Source organism: Cyprinus carpio, chromosome B6 (genome assembly GCF_018340385.1).
Source record: "Cyprinus carpio isolate SPL01 chromosome B6, ASM1834038v1, whole genome shotgun sequence".
Taxonomy (NCBI): domain Eukaryota; kingdom Metazoa; phylum Chordata; class Actinopteri; order Cypriniformes; family Cyprinidae; genus Cyprinus; species Cyprinus carpio.
In genome coordinates this window covers 15,846,346-15,867,564 of record NC_056602.1, presented here as the reverse complement: position 1 = coordinate 15,867,564, position 21,219 = coordinate 15,846,346, and the positions used below count along the sequence as shown (strand labels likewise).

At 35.8% G+C, this 21,219-nt stretch overlaps 1 protein-coding gene across 4 annotated transcripts in view; it reads right to left on the bottom strand.

Annotated features, from left to right (window-relative positions):
- Positions 1 to 2,524: 2,524 nt before the first annotated feature.
- The window catches only part of LOC109089180 (lipoma-preferred partner homolog), a 199,112-nt gene continuing 180,417 nt past the window's right edge, over positions 2,525 to 21,219 (bottom strand). For 3 of the 4 annotated variants that reach the window (XM_042725862.1, XM_042725860.1, XM_042725858.1), the window contains 3 exons: positions 6,811 to 6,988; positions 5,405 to 5,526; positions 2,525 to 5,283 (listed from right to left, as the gene is read on the bottom strand). In XM_042725862.1, coding sequence (XP_042581796.1) covers positions 5,155 to 5,283; positions 5,405 to 5,526; positions 6,811 to 6,988 — 429 coding nt within the window. In that variant the 3' untranslated portion in view covers positions 2,525 to 5,154. Of the gene's footprint in view, positions 5,284 to 5,404; positions 5,527 to 6,808; positions 6,989 to 21,219 lie in introns of all 4 variants that reach the window. The other variant, XM_042725859.1, reaches the window with a different exon arrangement.

The following is a 21,219-nucleotide window of genomic DNA, read 5'->3' as shown; positions in this document are numbered from 1 at the left end:
TTATCTCAGCATTCCTATCAACGTTGTATAAGGTTTTTTTTTTTCTTGGTTTCATTTTTGTTTTTTTTATGCATAATAGTAACCCTAGAATCTGATCAATAAGATTAAAATAGCTTGGCTTAGATATATAATTTTTATGACATTAATTCAGTATACACATTATATCACAATAGTGACCGACCATAAAATCATTTTTCACACACTTCCCCACTCGCGATACTTAGATGTCACACACCGATTGATCTGATGGTCATGACCTGCTTCAAGTTGAACAAATCTAACGATTCAATGAAACATTCATAAAGATAGTCATTTACTACACTCTTGAATGAATCAGCCATTTGAACAAATCAAATGAATGAATAAATTACCCAATTGACTTAATCATCAAGACATTTACCACCTACTGGCAGTTTTAGTTTAATAAATAAATAAATAATGTCATTTACGCACCCTCATGGTCCAAAAGAGTATATGTAATAAATTTTTATGTTAAATCAAACTAAATATTTCTTGCTGAAGCTACTTTTTTTAATGTCTGTTTGATGCTCTACACAACAATGACTTTAAAATGATCTTTTGGGAGTAATTTCTCAGCCAAATTTGATGTGCGATTAATCTGCAATTAATTAGATTAATTAAATGCCACATCATGTAATTCATTCGATATAAATAATAATAATAATAATAATAATAATAATAATAATAAATTGCTTACCAGCCCTAATAGATATATAATTGCGTAATTTAACTTTATATCCCATAGTTTGACTATATGTTGCTATGCATTGGTCTGGTTGAGATCCTAAAACAGAGTCATTTACACTTCGCTGGAGTATTTACACTTCTCTGGATATACAATATGAAATGGTGATGGATATTAAATACGGATAAGAAATGGCTACTTAAGCTGTCACTGCCTATTCAACTGAAATAGAAAAATAATTTTACAAGAATTGCAAGAATGACACATTCCATCTCTGAAAATACTTAAAAAGTGTCCATAAAATCACCTCTCAAGTGCTGTCTTTTCTTCAGCGATGCTTCTTTAGGGCTCAGTTGACTCAGCCATTACATCACATCTTTCGGTGAAACTAGGGACCCACAAAATCAGGCCTCCAAAGCTAGTGCACCACCAGGGGTGATTCATTTGAAAGCTAATGATGACAGTAAACTCAGAGTGCATTAAAATACCAAGACAACAATGCCGACCTACACTGTAATATGTAAATCTGACCAAACAACTGTTTTCTTTAAAAGAGCAAAGCTTAGCAGGGACCGATCATGTGTGATCGTGACTTGTTTCACGTGCTTCCCATATTTTGAGTTTTTTTTTCGTGGTTTTATTAGTTATATAGATTGATCCTGGAGGGACCCTCCCGGCCTTTTCTCTTACATGCACTCATACAAACATACTTACACAAACACACAGATTAGCAGCCACATCATGTTAGCCAGAGGGACACACACTCATCAGTTTGTTTGTAAACAGCAGATTAGCGCACGGTAAAACCATGTCGTACACTGGGTCCCTGAAGGGAACACACACGAAGAGAGCAAAAATAAGCACACATACACTTACAATAGATTTATAAACCTTAGTTTTGTTGTTTCTCTCTCTTCAATATCACCATAAGGATCCATTTTTGTTTGCACAATTTTGTTCCATAACAACCTTATTTTTTTTTTTTTTTTTTCTAAATCAAATGCTTAGATGAAAGACTACGGATATGTAAGGGAAATAATTTATAGAATAGGGAGATAAGGTCAAATACAGTTGCACTGTGACCCCAATCCCAAAGAGATAATGCCATAATATTATTTGAAAAAGGATGTGGTGTAAGGTGGTCTCCAATAATACCCTCAAATTTCTGCCAGTATTAAAATACAAACATGCAATATCGCACTTTTTTGTACTATTTGTTTCTTTTAAACTATTAGTAATGTTCTGCATTCCTCTAGGATCACTTTCAACTCCAATATTGTGGATGTGCTGCTCCAATTTAGCAATCTGGAAAGAATAAAAAATTGTGTGTGGCTTATTGCCGGTTCCTGGAACGCAGGATGACAAACTGAAAGGAGTAAATCAAGCAGGGACTCAGGGCCCAAGAAAATGGTCTTTTCTTTTGAGTCTCTTAAATTATTTTAACAACTACATCAGCCTCATTCCAGCCTCATAACCCACTTTATATCTCACTGATTTCGCTGATTGAATATCTAAGCAACAAAAGACAAAAAAGGCTGTCAGACAGTAGCATTTAGAGCTCATCTAAATCATGATCCTGTGCTGATTGTCTTTCAAATGCCACCTCAAGTAGCTAAGCATGTGCTGAATGAACCACTGATATCAGCAAGTAGCATAATAAATGAATTTTCCTTTAGGTTGTACAAAGAGTACAATGAAAATCTGTCTCTGTTACCTGGGAAACCTGCCAAATGCTGCAAAGAGCTGAAATATGAATTAACAGAAGCATTAGGAAGGAAAGAAATAACAGACAAACAGAAAAAGCGAATAATCACTATGGAGGTTTTCAAAAGATTTATTAATTATAGAGGAAGCTGTATGTAGTCAAAAACAACAGAGTGTAAGAACAGAATCCAAGTTTATATTTAGAATGTCAATAGGGCACAGATTAGGTTGTTTTATGCAATAATTTCTTCACAGAGGGAAAAAAAACACCAACAAAGTGCTCCATACATGGCAATTCAAATATACCGCAATTTCATATCATCAGGTTATTGCTATTGTAATGATCACAAATGGGAAAACTTAGTACAAAGTGTTTTATATTGCATCCTGATCAAATACTTGAACAGAACAAATCAATTTGAACAACTCAAATGAGCAAAAAGGCTTAACAGATGAAGCACATCTATAAGCAATTTGAATAAAAAGAACTTGAGATGGGTTTGGGGAATGAGCATTAAAGCAAAAGAGAGGAAGGACACCTTAAATGTACCAAGTAATACAGCAATAATTCTCTTTCCAATAACACAATGCTTTTAAAGACATAATACAGTGAAATATTAAGTTTTAAAATATTTGGTCTTTCTATAAAAAACCTGGAAATAAAGATTGGTTCAAGTTGCGAACATGCATAGCCTCTAGGTAGTGTGAATAGAAAAAAAAAAGTAACAAAAACAAAACAGACCATTTAAACACGTAACATCAGCCTCAGCTGTGTTTGTGTTCAAACACCACCACCTCAGTTTCACACAAGCTGAAAAAGGCACATGTAGAAAAGTTAAGAGAGGTACAGATTGAAGCACTGAAGCACTAATGAAGCTCTCATGGCTTAAAGCTACAGCACATTTCATTTTACACACTGAAAATCCACAAACTGCCATAATAAATCAAGAGGTGCTCGTAACCATGTATTTATATCCAGTTTGCATATAAATATATATATCATGACTTTCACATCTGAATTTACCCTTCAACCATAAGGGAAGTTCCCTGGGGCATCACTGCAGCACACTGACTGGAAATTTCCTGAGGTGTTAACTCTCTAAAACTCAAAATTTATAATGACTGTAGATATATATACATAATTTCAGATTTTCCCAAAATGTGTGAACTGTAGCTTTAAGAACAGCTTGAACACTTTCTCGTTGAATAAAAAATGTCTGCATATCCTTCTTAGTAAAGTGTCAATGCAACAAAGAAGAAATTTGCATAATGATATCATCCATGTACAAAATTACGAAAGAAAAATTATTTCCCCTAAACGGGTTTCCTATTTTTATTAATACTTATCTCTATCTTACGAAACTAATACTACAGTAAATTCACAATTTGAGGATACTTAAAATATTGCTCTCTCATCAGCCCTTAAAGTCTTAGATCAAATTAGATAAAATAAAACACATTTCCAACATCCTTTCAGCCCTGATTGTCACACATTTTATCACTAATCTGACAGTTTTTCCTCTGAGAATTTAAATTTAATACCGAACGATTCTCAATCTGCCGTGACATTATTGCACAATTTACTGTGCATATCTAAATACATACATTTTATCCTTAGACCTTTTCACCATTACACTCATGATATACAAATAAATGAGATAACTGAGCGCAATTAAAAAAAATAAAAAAATAACACCAAACCACAAAAAAGTTCCAAGCGCAGTATATTTCTTGCTAAATTCACTTGAATTGAAGTGGTAAACTGAGGAAGAAACAGGAAACCGCACTGAATGAACCACAACGTATTTAGGCTTCTGAGCTACTGAAGGTCATTCACAGTCCTTAAAGGATAAAATACTCTTCCCATTACATTTCATTAGCATACAATAATATACATACACGCTGTCACAGAGAAAGTAAATGTAGCTCTTTGGTAACTTTCATCTCAAAGGGTAAATTCAGAAATGTAAATCGAAAAGGATATGCATTCACAAACATACACCTGTACAGTATGTTTGCAAAAACATACTGATGAAGCAGGTGTGATGCACGAGTCAAGTTGAAGGTCCAGGTTTTTCTATACCGACTTTTGTACCTTAGCAATCATAAAACCTCCAATTTCACAACCACCATAAGAAGATTAAAAAATATGTTTAACAAGCTTGAATGATGTGTAATGAAAACTTCCAATTATTTTTGTATCTGCGTTATTTGATAAAGTCATTGCAGAGAATGTATAATTGTGTGACTTCATGTGTAAATAGTAGCTCTGTGCGAAAGCTGGGATGGATTGTGACAATACAGTGCAGAGATTAAAAATAAAATGAAAGCTCTAGGTTGGATACATACTGGAATGCATAGTGATCGGACAGCATGGTCCCTTTTTAGAGGTAGATTCTATGATGTTCTATGAGGGTTTTCTTAACGTCCCACTTCTCAAATGAACAGCTCTGTGAACATCAGTTAGAATCTAATAGTCTTTCTCTATATGTTAAGGTCTACTTTGTTTAGGTGTTTACAAGCAGCTGTAGCGGGCCCTGGTGAATTCATATCTGAGTGCAATTTTAATACAAGGCACAGTGTGTGGAGGTGAATGAGCGACAAGTCATGGCCTCTTAAGTGGAATGACAGCTTTATGTGTACATGTGCATTTGTCTGAGCATAAATATTTGTGTGCAGTGATGTGACAGGATATGGTGTTTCTCAGGATTTCTCAGGGACCTGCATGTAGATATGTGTGTTACTCAGAGGTCAGTCGTGGCCTTGGCAGTGAGGGCCTGGATGCGACTGGTGTTGCAGTTTTTGCAGAGAACATGGCCATCCAGAGGGTAGCAACCCTGGTTGTCTCCCTCAGAGAGAAGACAGCCACAATCCTAAAATGAGCACACACACATAAAATAGTTTTGGAAAAGGACAAAAATGTCAGTACGAAACTTCTATTTCTAAAAACATGTATATTAATTTTTAACCAACCACCCAAAGACTTTTACTCACCTCACAGCGATAACACTGCACATGGAAGTCACGGTCTAAAGCCACAATACGCACAGTCTCCTCCTGGCCAGGAGCTGGCATTATGGGCTCGTTACACACAGAGCAACGAGGAGCAAATTTCTAAAAAAGGGACGGAAGAACAGTCAGACAGATGAAGTCTGTCACTGATCACAGTAAAAAAAGAAAAGAATAGAGAAATCACTGGACTGTTCTAGTCGCTGATGAACTTTGTAGCTTGAATAATGATTAATCTAAATGCATATACAATTTATAGTTTATGTGAAGATTGTTTTAAGTTCACTTAAATTAAAAGTTGTTAGGCTATATTTTTAATAGACTAAATGTTCAAAGTAATGGCTTTCATTTATACTGTAATGTTGAATGGCTATAATTAATGGCTAAAATTGAGGTGAAAATGTATTTAATAGAGACATCCATAGCAGTATTGGTATAAAAAATACTGGCCTTTATTAATAATAGACTACTTAGTAAAGAGATGCCATTAAACACATATTTAAAATATAGCATGTTGTTTCTACATTAATTTGGAGGTTCAATGTTAAATTATGAGAATATATTAATATGTAATTAATTACAATTAATTACAGAAAAATGTGCGATTAGTAAAAAAAAAAAAAAAAAGTAATCGACGGACAGACAGCACTAATGATAACCTTTTATAGATGTTGGTAATATTAGTTCATTTTACTGCTGAATATGCATTTAAATTTAATTTCTAATTTTTTAGCAAAAGGGATGGCAAAAGGTTGAGGAAATAATGATGAATTATTATTATTATTACTTTTGAAAGATCTGAAAGCCATCAATAAGCTAGCTTTACTACCCAGCGGAACTTATTTCAAAGACACAAATGTTTTAGAAAGCTCCACAATGACTAGATCTGTGTGTTCAGCAGTTTGAGAACATAAGACAGGAACAGAGAGAGAAGAGGCGAGTATGTGAACACAAAGAATAACAGTCAGGTGATTCACTTCTTCACTGGGTTTTACCAACAAACAGCAAAAAGGGGGAAGTTCAGCAGATGGTGGCCTAATTATACCACAGTAGTTACAATGAGTACAATTCAGGTACACCCCAACCGTTCCTCGACACAATGGCATTTCTGTTGTGATTATATTCTCACAATCCTATATTCCTTCTGAAACCTTTCAATTCCTTAATACATACAAAAAGGTTGAACAGGCTACTTAAAAGTCATATTACCTGTAACTAAGATTGTTTTGAATGTGATACTTTAACCCAAAAAAAAAATGCTTTAAATATTAGATTATTATAAGTTAATGTAACTGAGATTAAGATAACAACATGTTTTGTACTATGTGTTTATATAAGTCCTGCATGTAGTATATGGATATATGAAGCATATTCGTGTGCCTGGTCATACTTGTGGAAGTCTTCGATGCAGTGGATGTGGTTGGAGGCATCCACAGTAAAGGGAATGCCGTCCAGACTCCGATGGCAGACCACACAGGTGAAGCACTGGGGATGATAGGCCTTCCCAGTCGCCCGCAGGATACGCTCCATTATGGGCTTACTACATATGTTGCAAGTCTCCAGGGTGTTCTAAAATGAAACACAGAGAAACAAAGATCTTTCAAAACTTACAAGCTCAGCCAAAGCAAACTGAAGAAAAAAAGGTAACTGAGATTTATATCAGCACATAATTCAAGCTGTGATAGTGAGAGTCGTGGCTTGGCAGTCGGAATAACCTTCAACCTTAAAGATATGCTTGATTTACTTTGATAAGAAATACATAGATAAAAACAAACTTTTCTATGTCTACTTTCCTTACTTTTTCATTGGAAAACCATCTCACAAACTTAAACACACACACACACACACACACACACACACACACGCACACACGCACACACACACACACACACAGATTCAAGGCATAGTTCACCCAAAAAAAATAAAGTTCTGTCATAATTTACTCACTCTCATGTCATTTCAAACCCATTTGACTTACTTTTTTTTTCCAAAGGACATATTTAGCAGAATGTCAAAGCTGCTTTTTCCATTGCTTTTCCAAACTCTTTAATGGCTATTAAAGGGTTAGTTCACCCAAAAAATTTAATTGCCATCAATTACTCATCCCTATGTCATTCCAAACCCGAAAGAATTAATCTTTGAAGCACAAATAAAGATATTTTTAATGAAACCTGAGAGATTTCGATCATATGTTTTATGTCCTGTCATATGTACTGTATGTATGTTAATCAATGTTTATATGTGAATAAAGAAGGAAAGTAAAATCTGTTCATCACATGTTGGCACCCATAGCCTTGTAGGGCAGCGTGCCAACATATAATTGCACTGCGGGTGTCCCGAGTTCGAATCCCGCCTTGTGGACCTTTCTCGATTCCACCCTCCCCTCTCTCCCTCTTCGTTTCTTGTCGTCACACCGTCCTATCTAAAATAAAGGCAAAATCGCCAAAAACAAGTCTTTAAAAAATCTGTTCATCACATAATGCGATAGCTACAATTTTACAATACGATTACTTTTACTATGTTTTCATTAACTGTTTGAAGCATTGGTGTAATGGATGGACAGACATCTGTCAGGTTTCATTAAAAATATAATTTGTGTTTGGAAGATAAGGTCTTATGGGGTTGGAATGATATGAGTGTGAGTAAATGATGACAGAATTTAAATATTTTGGTGAACTAAGTGTTTAACTTTCAATGTATGGAAAGCAGCTGCTTAGGCATTCTGATAGATAACTACTTTAGTGTTTCTCACAAGAAACAAAGTCAAACAGTTTTAGAACAAGGGTGAGTAACTGATGACAGAATTTACATTTTGGACAAACAGACCCTTTAAATGCATTATCTATCAACATTTAATGGATTTCCGTAGAATAATGTGTGCATCCAAATGGCTTGTCACAAGTGTATCTCTGTCCTCAAATGCCAGAGGGAAAAGGGGGGGAGGTTCTGATATAAAGTATATATAGTGAGCAATGGAATGAGAGTGAGATCTGATTAGCTACTCTCTGATTCACAAACAAAGTCATTTTTCACTCTCGCTTTCGTTCTGCGAGAGGCGCAGCAGTAAATACGTCCACTTTCTGATGACTGCAGGCTTTTCCTCAGCCACGGATACCGGGCCGCGGGCCAGCTGATGACTTTTCGCTCACATTCCTCTTCTTAATGTCCACCCCAAGCCCTGGATTTGTTATTTCGATATTTCATATAAAAGAATCTTCTATCCTCCTCCCTCCCCTCCAGCTAAGCAATTACAGCAAAGGATGGTGAAATCATCTGTGTGTGATCAATTATTGGATGAGTTTCTCTCTGAAAGCATGTGTGTGAGACTGTTGTCGCATGAGAGGTTATGATACACAAATATTTCCTGGATTTCTCCATTCGGGATTCGGTCGCCCAGACACATCTCAGTATGTGTAAGTACTCCAGGCTACAGCTGTCCTCTTTGGCTGTCTGTCTCTTTGGCACAACCACTCAGCACTGTTTTCAAACACAGACTTCCATGCTTATGTGCATGTGTGGCAACACTGTAAGCCATCACGTTTGCAATGCCAACGAGCCATGATGATTAGGGCTGACAGTCCTCTGGGTTTTTACTCACACTAGGGCTGTGCTATATTGACAAAAAGGATATTCCTATTTTCTGGGATTTTGGTTGATAATTTGTTGATGATAATTCTGTTTTTGATGCAGTACCTTTGCTGGTTTAGGCCTACTGTGGACAACTGATTACATTTTCTATATTCTTGACAGAAATCTTGACCATTAAAGGGCCCCTTATATTGATTTCCAGGCACATTTTTATCTTTATAAGGCATTTGTTTTCTAAATTAATTGTATGTGTCATCTTTTATGATGTCAGCTTGCACACTGTTACGTAAACTTGCCTAGAGAGGCAACATTTTATTAAATGAAGGGTGTTCCCAAAGTTAGGAACCATTCTTATGCTAGTTTTAGCCAAATTATAAGCTAGCATTACTAGCTATTCACAGAAAAGATTTATCCAAGTTGGAGGATAATTGTGAGAAAAATGTTTTAAATATTTAGTTGAATACTAAAAAGCATTGATCAAAAAACAATAGTGATATTTGTGTAGGCTAGGCTTTTTTGTGGTTGTCTGAGTACTGTATTGTTAGCTTAGCATCCTACTTAGCTAACAGTCAATCAAATTAACTAAGTCTCCAGTGCGCTTTGTGTTACCTGACACATAGTGGTCCTGCCAATGTACTGTACAGTGTTAAAAATCTGTCACTTATGAATATATCCATCACTTGGAACAGATCTGTAGTAGGCTATATAGAGTTTTCAGCTGCATGGACAGAATTTACTGGAAGGAGTCCCATGTATCAACACAGCCAAATCCTGTTTGTGCTGCCTGTGCTCTGGGATCATTTCCCATGCTCTCGGTTCACCGGCAAACTGAGGCCTTGGCCCTGAGCTCCTACGATCCGCTCATCATTCTTAGATCAAGTCAGCTTTAGAATGGCGTGTCTGGGAAGACTGACTACTGAGGGATCGCCAAGGCTCGAGAAGGCCGTAGGTACACAAGTTTCTAATTTGTGTCATTTCTTTAACGAGTATAACAGAAATTAATATTATTTCCCAGAGCAACACTTGTGTACAAACAATGTCCGTTCCACAATCCTCTGCAAATCCTGGAAACAGATAAAGCCTTTAATAAGCTTGCCGCTGAGAACCCTTGAGGCTCGTCTCATGACTGTGAGGCAAGGAAGAGGGGGAGGGGAAAATAAAGAAAGACCGACAGCCTGTATATAGAGACTTTGCGCTTTTCTATAGGACTTGAAGCAGAGTCTGGATCCCTGCTGCTTACAGTTTTCTGAAGAAACATTCAAAAACAGTCCACTTTCACACTTCAGAGCAGATTTCACACAATACATCGTGCCAGAGTCATCGTACGAACAGCGTGACAGTGAAGTCTGGGTCAGTCAGACCTCTCTTCCCCAGAACAGCTTTTCAGTTTGCAGCAGCTTTTATGTTGACGTCAAAGCAGTTTTGATTTACATGCTGTGGATTTACTGTCCGGTAATAACTTTCAAAGATGGTTTAGGAAAATCTGCACGGAGCACCGCTAATGGCTTCTCTAGTGGAAGAATAACAGCTTGGAGAGCCACTAGAGGGCACTAAACGTCTACTCATGCTCTAAGTTTACTCCTCTCCGCTGCAGGAGTGTAATATATTCACATATATTCCTCTTTTTTCAGCTTCATACATTTCTCTAAGTGTTTGCCCAGAAGGCTAAACAAACGTCTAGGCAGATGAGGTAGAATGAATTTAGGTCAGACAGCGTCTTTCTGAACGAAAGGGTGAGTGGAGAGCACTGAAGTCAATTGTAACCTCTTCTTTCCCTTTTTGAGTTTTCAATTTCCTGACAAAGTGCTCCAACACTCTCTCTTTCTCTCTTTCTTCCAGCCACTCTTCTTTTTGTGGGTGCAGCACAGCTAATCTCCAAATACAACAAAGAATGCCCTAACAGGACAACTTTGCATAGTGCTGGACATAAGAACGACTAAAAAAAGCTTTGCAGTTCACAAATAATGATACTTATTTGAAGACTGGTCTAAATAAAACAGAAAGCAGACTGTCTGGATAGGATGGAATAAAAGAAGGTGAAATGTGAAGAAAAAAATGAGAGGAACAAACCGATATCCATGAAGGAAAATCACATGTGCTCTCTATATTCTGTAAGCATCAACTGCCAATTCACGGCGCTCTTTATATTTAAACAAAACACTCTGAAGTTACTGGATGTCTTCTTTGATAGGAGGCTTTATCAATTTTACATGATTTGTTTTGCACAGAATATTAAAACACCTGTACCATTCAATGTCGCTCTGCCAAGTGCATTCACCTTAGAAACCGTATCCAAATATCTTCTCAAAACAAAAAATAGTTTTAAAACCAAAATGGGCTTTAATACTTAATTCTCGAGTCGTTATAAATATATCATGCAGGATTTCACATAAAACTTTTTGATTGTCTGTCAGCACCAAATTTCCATATTCATTTATGTACAGTACATATGACAACTTCACATTAGAGCACCTCTCCGCGATATGATAATATACAGACCCCCCCAAGAAAAAAAATTAATAAATAAAAATAACTTGATCAAGATCGTCAGATCATGAGGTGAATTTATATAAAAAAAAAAAAAAGAAAACTTTGAATTCACTGACTGTAGCTGAGAGGTCAAAGGTCAGCGGGCGGCTCTGAATAGATGAATCATTGACTCACAAGATCTCACATTCATTTCAGCTGAACAGCTGTGTGTGTGTGTGTGTGTGTGTGTGTGTGTGTGTGTGTATGTGTGTGTGTAAAATTACCAGGGCTGTCATTTTATTAAAAATTTAAATTTAATTATCTGCATGATTAATATACATAATACATAGACATCTTGGTAAGTGTGGTTTGGCCTTTATATATACGGGTCAGAAGACATGAATAATTGCACAATTTATCATACTGCTTATAGTTTTTAAATTAAGAAAATGCATTAAATTATCAGCCAGGCATACTGTATACACAGTTCTTGAGAATGAGGATGTCAACTTTAACTAGTCTTGACACATGGTAATGGGTGACAGGTGGACAGAAGGTCCTTAGCATTGAGCGGACTGAAAACCAGACTAGAACCAAACTGTCGCTTTGGATCCGTGGGACTGTGAGGTGCTCAGGGACACAATCTTTTGAGCTACTTAAATAAAGAGAGTTAAAAGAAAGAGAGCTACAGGGGATTGGATATGAATGCAGAGGCACTGAGCCAAGAACTCTCAATGTCTTTTCCCAAGATATCACCCCGCCATTACATTTCAGAGACATTCCTCTACTGACTTCACTATGGCAGTTACCTCAGAAGGTTTCATCGTTACTGTAGAATTTCCCAGTATTTCTTAAAGATCTTTTGGTGTGGAATTCATTTTAAAATCAATCTCATTCCTAAACCATTCATACTACACAACAGTTCTATTCATCCATTTATCAAAGTAAATATAAGTAAAAGATTCTGATGCACGGTAATCACACACAAAAACAACAAGTGTCCATGATAAAAAAAATAAAAAATAAAAAAATATATATATATATATATATATATATATATATATATATATATATATATATATATATATATATAAAGTTTAGTCTAAAATACATGGGGCAAGTTCTTAGAAATATACTTTGTGTTGGTTTCTTGTGCCTTTGAACATTTTTTTTTTTTTTACATTATCAAAAAAAAAAAAGTTCACAATTAATAACTGTATGCCATGTAACCTTCAAGTAAAAGTGGTGGTATTTTCCTTTTTCCTTTTTTTTTACTATACAAACACACACTCACTTTTTAATTATAAATTCATGATAACAATTTAAAATTTTATAATTTAATTTGAGAATAACAAATTGTATTCTTAATGTATTTTTAAACAAATTAATAGATCTGGACAAAAAAAAAAAAAAAAAGATTAGCAACATGTCATTGATCCTAATTCTTGTCTGGTCCCCTGCTTTGTCTTCATTTCCTCTCCTAAACTTTATTCATGCTGTCTACCCATCTTAACATCAGCTTGAGAGCAGAATGTGACTGCTGTTGACACATGGCTCCAGATCCATCTTATGATGGAGCCAAAATACAGCAGGAAGCACTTGAAGTGACACTCCATCAGGTCAGCTAGGGGTTACATATTTTCCTCCATTGAAGGAAATGATGCAAGTTTGATTCAAAGAAAGAAGCTACAAAACAGGCTTCAAATGGTCACATGTTCTGCCTGGTTACATCTACATTACAGGAAAGACATGCAAGTAATGAAAATTAAGCTGTAACCTGCTCCATAGATATACACAATGCAACCACACACACAAACAGGAACAACAGCTCGGAGAGGGTAGTTGCAAGGCAATTCATGCAAGTGCTATCTAATTGGGTCTCTCCTTTGAGGAATGCCAGCCAGTTAATCATGTCTGAATACACAGAACTCAATTAGTGGCTTGCTAATGCTAATGCAGACAGATATGAATATTTCATAGCAAGCGACAGCAGAGAGCTTCGAACGTAAGCTTTGCTGCTGTACTTCTAACATCAAGCAAAACAAGCAAGGTGGATTCACCTGTCTTCATCGCCCTCTGTACTTCAGCGTGATAGGCAAGCGTGGGCAGCGCTAACTCTTTCAAGACGTGCGCCAGCCATGCCGGTGTGAGGGCAGCTCCAGAAAGGTGTTGGTGTGAGTTTCTGTCGGCTCAGGCTGAAGGCAAGGTGGGAAGCAACGTCACTCGCAATCAAATGGGGCAGACAGGATATAAAAGAAAGCGAAAAGACACTCATTCATTTCGTGATCTTTAGTGCTCTTGTGATTCTGATCAAACTGACTTATGGCATCCACTTGAACTTCATTGTGACCACGTGTAATTGTTGCTGAGGAGCTTTGTTTTCAAACTCTAGTGTGTCATCACCTTCCTCCAGAACAATGACAGACATGACTGTTGGCCTAGCCAAGTGGGCGGAAACTTACACTGTGGCACAGTCTGGCCGACGGGATGCTAGTATCATGCAACAGAGGACATCTGTTACCAGAAGCCTTCGCTGTACGTGGCAAAATATACCCTCATTGGGCCACCCTGGGAAAATGTCTTGACATAGCCTGAAAAATGGTCTTTGTGGTTCCATTATACAGTACAGGCTTCTTTAAATTAGCACACGGGCCTCTTTGTTGAAAAACTGCAGGTTATTTTACATAGAAACACTAAAGCTGAGTTATTATGGAAAATATCAGTGGCGCTCAACCAGTGGTCTGCAGGCTGATGTAAAATTATATAAATTAAAAATTATTATTGATGTAATAAAATAAATCAAACTATAATCTAAATTAACATGGTAAAACAATAACTACTGTTTTAATTAAAGAACATACAGTTTTTGAAAAATATGGATTAAAAAAAATTCTAATAGTGTGTTAATAGAAGTAGTTTTATCATAATTACAGCAGGAATTTTAGAAATACTGAATATATTTTAACCTATATCGGGGATCTTTGAATAATGTCAAAAAGGTTGATTTTTTTTTTTGTTTTTCACTTTTACAGCGTTACAAATATTTAACGCAGGGGCGGAGCTAGTGTTGTCAAAATTAGTGAGTTGATGCTTCTGTCTCTTTTTTCTTGACAAGAATAGGGTTTATTTAGATGCAGAACAGCTTTATGACCACATCAAATGGGAGACTTTTCAGACAGGCACTCAACTTCGCCTTAGCGCCAGCTAGTCAAACGAGCGCGGAAATGGCACAGGTGATGAGGGGCTCCTGTAGAACATCAGTGAACACATGCTCTTCATATTAAAGCACAATTATATATAAAAGGTTGTGACATTACAATGTATGTTATATCCACGTCATGTTCAGTAGCGGTAGCTCTTAAAGTAATAGCAGCCAAATAACCTAATGACCAGCTGCTGTGATGTCGGTTCATCAAAAACAAAAAATAGGAAATCTACTTTTTTTAGCTTTAAGGATACATCTGTTTAATTTAGAATAGTGTTTGATAACTTTATTTAATCTCTGTATATTTCATACTTGCTGAAGAGCACAGCTAAATACGACATTTATTATAATGGGTTTATGTAATATTACCCATATTATAGTGGGTAAGATGGTCTAATAAATAATAAAGTCTAATAAATATTAAAATTGATAGCTCCCATTTATACTGTAATGCTGAATGGCTGTAATCAATGGTTAAATATTAGGGGGTAAAAACTTAATTTTGATAGAGACATCAGTATTGGTATCAGTTACACTCGCCTGATAAAAAAGATGCCACTTAACAAATATATATATATATATATATATATATATATATAATATATATATATATATATATATATATATATATATATATATATATATATATATATATATAAATACTGTCCGTATGTTGTTTCTACATTATTTAAAAAATTGCATGTGAAATTATTACAATAAAAAAGTATATTTAAATAATTTTAATACTTTTCATTTATTTTATTAGATTGACAGAACTATATATATAAAATGTCATGTAGCGTGATTAATTAATTATTAATAATAATTTTATTATAAAATGTTTAAAGGGTTTTTTGTTTGTTTGTTTTTTTGAAAATAATGATTAATGTGTACATTCACATGTATTCAGGAATATGTTATTACTTTTTCTTGGTGGTAACATGAAAATAGACTTACCTTGCAAAATATTTTTCAAAACCATGTGAAACTAACATGAATTTAAAGAGTGCATTTCTAAGTAAACCAAATTCTCTGGAATGCGCAATCTCATAACGGTGATTGCATTTCTCCCCATATTTTCCATGAGAGAGTGTGCAGTAAATCAGGCAGTAATGAAGCAGGCCATAGGGACCTGGCCATTTATCTAAACCAGCCTCCGTCCAACAAGTTGTCTGGATCTGAATAATCATGCAGTAAAAGTCCAGGAGGAAAGATGGGGAAGGGGGACCAGGTTAAACACGCCCGATTACCAGAAATTATGATCCCCAATTAATTGAGTGCTCCAGGCAATTAAGTGTTCTGACAGTAGAAACGTGAGCCGCCTGGCAGGAAGAGAGCAGTTTCGACAGGGAAGAGATCTGCAGGGTGCCACAAACATAGCACCTTACTAACATAATTAACCTCAATGCCATTCAGCCCTGCAGTCCACATGCTTCAAAAACAGGGCAAATCTCGCAAATGAAAGCAGTCTCAGCCATTAGTCTTGTTGAGATGATCAGCAGTGGGAAACTTACATAGAACAAAACGGCATTTACCTCTTGTTGCTCAACAGCGGGGCGGCCATTTCCTCCGCTGATCCTGGATTAAGAACTAATTTATTGGCTATGAAAATGTTTTTGTGTATTTAACATCACGGTTAAGGATAAGCTTAATGAATAAGGTCAATAGTGATCTGCTTAACCCCCTAATTTGGTTAATCTGATCAAATTTCATATTAAAAGACTTTGTACTTTGACTTCTGACGGGAGTTCATTTCAGGTAGTCATAGTTACAAAAGTTCAGCTTTTGTCAGATTTTTTAACACCCCATCAGTTCCTGAAACTATGGAAACTTGTTTCTGCCATGGAATGAATAAATAAATAAATAAAAAGGCATAATTTTCTCTCACAATTCTGATTTTTTTCACAATTTGCTGTTGTCAGAATTGACATTTCGCAGCTATAAATTCACAATTACGAGTTAAAATCTGACCACCTTTTTTCTCTGACAAGATGTTAACTCACAATTATGAGATAAACATGCAATTGCAAAAAAAAAAAAAAATAAAGTTGCAATTATCTTTTATAAATATATATATATATATATATATATATATATATATATATATATATATATATATATATATATATTTATAAATATATATTACTTTTTTGTGGCAGAAAATAAAATGGCAAAATGTACACTGTGCATGTTGTGACATGTTGACTCACAATTTCAAGTTTATAACTCACAATAGCAAGACTTGTCACAATTGTGAGACAAACTCGCAATTGCGAGAAAAGCCTTAATTGAAAAAAGTCAAAAGTACCTTTATTTAATTATTTATATATTATAAACTTGTAAGGTTATTATTAATACATTATTATAAATATAAACTTACAATTTTGAGGAAAAAAATCCGAATGATGAGATAAATATATAAATTATATATTATATATATATATATATATATCTATATATATATATATATATATATATATATATATAAATATAAATGTATGTATGTGTGTATATATTGGTTTTTATTCCTTGACAGACACACACACACACACACACACACAAACTGAATTGCAAAATCTAGATGTACCAACTGCATTTTTATATTTTTTTTTTTTTGTTGAAATTAGGTTTCTTTTTGAAAAGTTGGTTAGTTCAAAAAAGAGGATGTGGGGGGAAAAGAGGAGATATGGGTGTGATGATGAATATGGATAACAGTTTGTGACATAGACACTGGCCCATGGGGGACTTGACCAAAGAGTTGAGCAAAAGATTTGAACCAGAGAGAATTTTTGTGTTCCTAAATATTTATGTAGAGGAGCAAACACATGTCAAAGCTAATCTTGCACTAGGGGAAAGAGCCACAAGCTGCACTTCCCCCACTAGCACTCTCTGTACAAAGCTCTTAATTTATGATAATGTGCATCATCCTACAAACTCACTCAGAGAGGGGACACATAAATTTAGCCTCAGTTGTGCAATCTTCTGTACTTTGTGTTCATAAACCCTGGGAAAGCATGACCTGTGTGACCATTACAAAACTTTTTAAAGGGGAATTCAGAGAATGCATTCTGCCTGCTGATAGTGGCATATATATTTGAACACTAGGTGTTGCTTTAGCACCTGATTCATTAAAGGAATTATGCAAATTGGGTATCTGTGAGCCTGTTCTGAGTGCTAGGTTGTGGAGGATGCAGCAGACTGTCACAATGTGGCATGTTTTAAATCATGGATCTGCCACTGCATTCCAGGACTTACAGAATATATCATATTCATGATATATCAGATGATGAATAATTGTTGCCATGATAAACAGAAAATGTGGGTTAATGACGTAATGCTTTTTAGTGTAGTCTGTAATCTGGTGCAAAATTACCCAAAATTAATGATATTTAAGATTTAAGACAAATAATCAAGTAACAATAGTAAATTTTCATCAGCCATTACTTCAGTCCTGGCTGCTAAAAATGTAGCTTTGATATCACAGGAATAAATTAGGCTATATTGTAAAACATTAAAATAGAAAATGGATATTTAAAATTGTAACAGTATTTCACAATATAACTCTTTTGACTGTATTTTTAAACAAATAAATGCAGCCCTGGTGAACATAAGAGACTTCTTTCAAAAACATTAATAAATCTTACAGACTCCAAATTTTTAAACAGTATGGTACTTGAAAAAAAAAAATGTATTAATTATTGACTGAAATTAAGTTGTGTACGTTCACAGGTATTAAGTTTGTAAGGAAAATGTATTTCCTTCAAAGTTACAGTGTTACAGCACAAAACTCTTTTAGAGTCATTACACTGAAACTTCTTTCAAAATCATTTGCAACTAACATACATACAAAGTTTACATTCCTAAGAACTTGGACTATATGTTTAAAACTAATTTTGAAAATAATTTTATTTTTCTCTATATCTTCTCATATGCCTTTAACTCATGTACTGTACATAAACATTTCTTTTGAATTAAACTGTATTTAGCGCCTACATTCTGCTGGTGCTGTACAAGCTAACTAGATTTACACTGAGAGAGGTCTGTTTGTATATTTGCATACAAACACAGCACTTAGCTAACACCAAGGAACCAGCTCTCTCATTGCCAGAGTACCCTAAAGTAAGTGTCTTTTTCCTTCCAGTGTTTTAGGCCATAGGTTTTAGGCCATAGCGGTTTTCAGGAACATTTGTCTCTAAGTAACCCTACTAATCACACAGCTCCACAGAGAAGCTTCAAGCGCTGAACTTTCCCCTCAAATCCCTGTCAAAACTCTACAGACTGAAAGGATTACAGAAAGAGGAAAATGATGTGGTGGTTCTGCATTTCATTGCAGTAGAATTGTGAAAGTATCTGTAAACTTTGAAGGTTTTTTTATTTTTATTTTTTGCATGAATTGTCTTAAAACATTTGCCAGCAGGCTGAACATACTGTAAATCCTGGGCAATCATCAGTGCTGTAAACTGTGAATAATGTGCTGTTGACTTTGCATAAAACCTGTTCCCACTGTGCAAGATAAAATTGAAAAATTGAGTATGTGTAAGAGGCTCGGTGAACATGTGCAGCCTCGATTACATTAGGTATTTGAAAACGAAAAAGGTCAGAGAGCGGGTACCAGATGCACACCACAGCTGCTGCTTTAACAACACATCAAGTTAATAAGTGAAAACAACAGACAAACCACTGATGTCATATTAACAGGATTATAGACCACTTCATGCAAAAAGGGGGATTAATTGAGCTGTGAATAAAGTTTATCTGTATTGCGCCATATTCAAACAAGCAATGATAAGTCGCTGATGGGTGGAGCAAGGGAAAACCAAAGCTGATTATTACCATTGTGTTTTGTGGGTCAGTTGCGACGCTGGGAGCACACAGACAATAAGATGGGAGAGCAGGAAGCAGATGAGAGATAACAGAGAATCTCCAGCAGGCAGCCTTCCTGTCTATTACTGAAAGGAATGAATGATATCTAGTTGAACTGTTCAAAAGTTCTGTGTTGTCTATTGCCTGGAGGCGGAAACATGCTAAAGCTATCAGTGCTGTTCCAAAGAATATGCAAACCTAGAGATTTTAACAAATGGACTCCTATTTCCTGTTTGATGCTATAGAGAAAGTTTACTGGATGTCACTGTGTGATGATCTTTATTCCCAAACTGATTCATACTCAGCACATCAGTTTCCATTTGAAATCAAAATATATGCAAAAATATATGTAAAATAAAAATAATACAAACCCGATTCCAAAAAAGTTGGGACACTGTACAAATTGTAAATTAAAACGGAATGCAATGATGTGGAAGTTTCAAATTTCAATATTTTTTTCAGAATACAACATAGATGACATATCAACTGTTTAAACTGAGAAAATATCATTTTAAGGGCATTTTTAAATTTCATGGCATCAACACATCTCAAAAAAGTTGGGACAAGGCCATGTTTACCACTGTGTGGCATCCCCTCTTCTTTTTATAACAGTCTGCAAACGTCTGGGGACTGAGGAGACAAGTTGCTGAAGTTTAGGAAAAGGAATGTTGTCCCATTCTTGTCTAATACAGGCTTCTAGTTGCTCAACTGGTCTCAACTTAGGTCTTCTTTGTCGCACCTTCCTCTTTATGATGCGCCAAATGTTTTCTATGGGTGAAAGATCTGGACTGCAGGCTGGCCATTTCAGTACCCGGATCCTTCTTCTACGCAGCCATGATGTTGTAATTGATGCAGTATGTGGTCTGGCATTGTCATGTTGGAAAATGCAAGGTCTTCCCTGAAAGAGACGACATCTGGATGGGACCATATGTTGTTCTAGAACTTGGATATATATTTCAGCATTGATGGTGCCTTTCCAGATGTGTAAGCTGCCACACACACTCATGCAACCCCATACCATCAGAGATGTAGGCTTCTGAACTGAGCGCTGATAACAACTTGGGTTGTCCTTGTCCTCTTTAGTCTGGATGACATGGCGTCCCAGTTTTCCAAAAAGAACTTCAAATTTTGATTTGTCTGACCACAGAACAGTTTTCCACTTTGCCACAGTCCATTTTAAATGAGCCTTGGCCCCTGAGAAAATGCCTGCGCTTCTGGATCATGTTTAGATATGGCTTCTTTTTTGACCTATAGAGTTTTAGCCGGCAACGGCGAATGGCACGGTGGATTGTGTTCACCGACAATGTTTTCAGGAAGTATTCCTGAGCCCATGTTGTGATTTCCATTACAGTAGCATTCCTGTATGTGATGCAGTGCCGTCTAAGGGCCCGAAGATCACGGGCATCCAGTATGGTTTTCCGGCCTTGACCCTTACGCACAGAGATTGTTCAAGATTCTCTGAATCTTTGGATGATATTATGCACTGTAGATGATGATAACTTCAAACTCTTTGCAATTTTTCTCTGAGAAACTCCTTTCTGATATTGCGCCACTATTTTCCGCCGCAGCATTGGGGGAATTGATGATCCTCTGACCATCTTGACGTCTGAGAGACACTGCCACTCTGAGAGGCTCTTTTTATACCCAATCATGTTGCCAATTGACCTAATAAGTT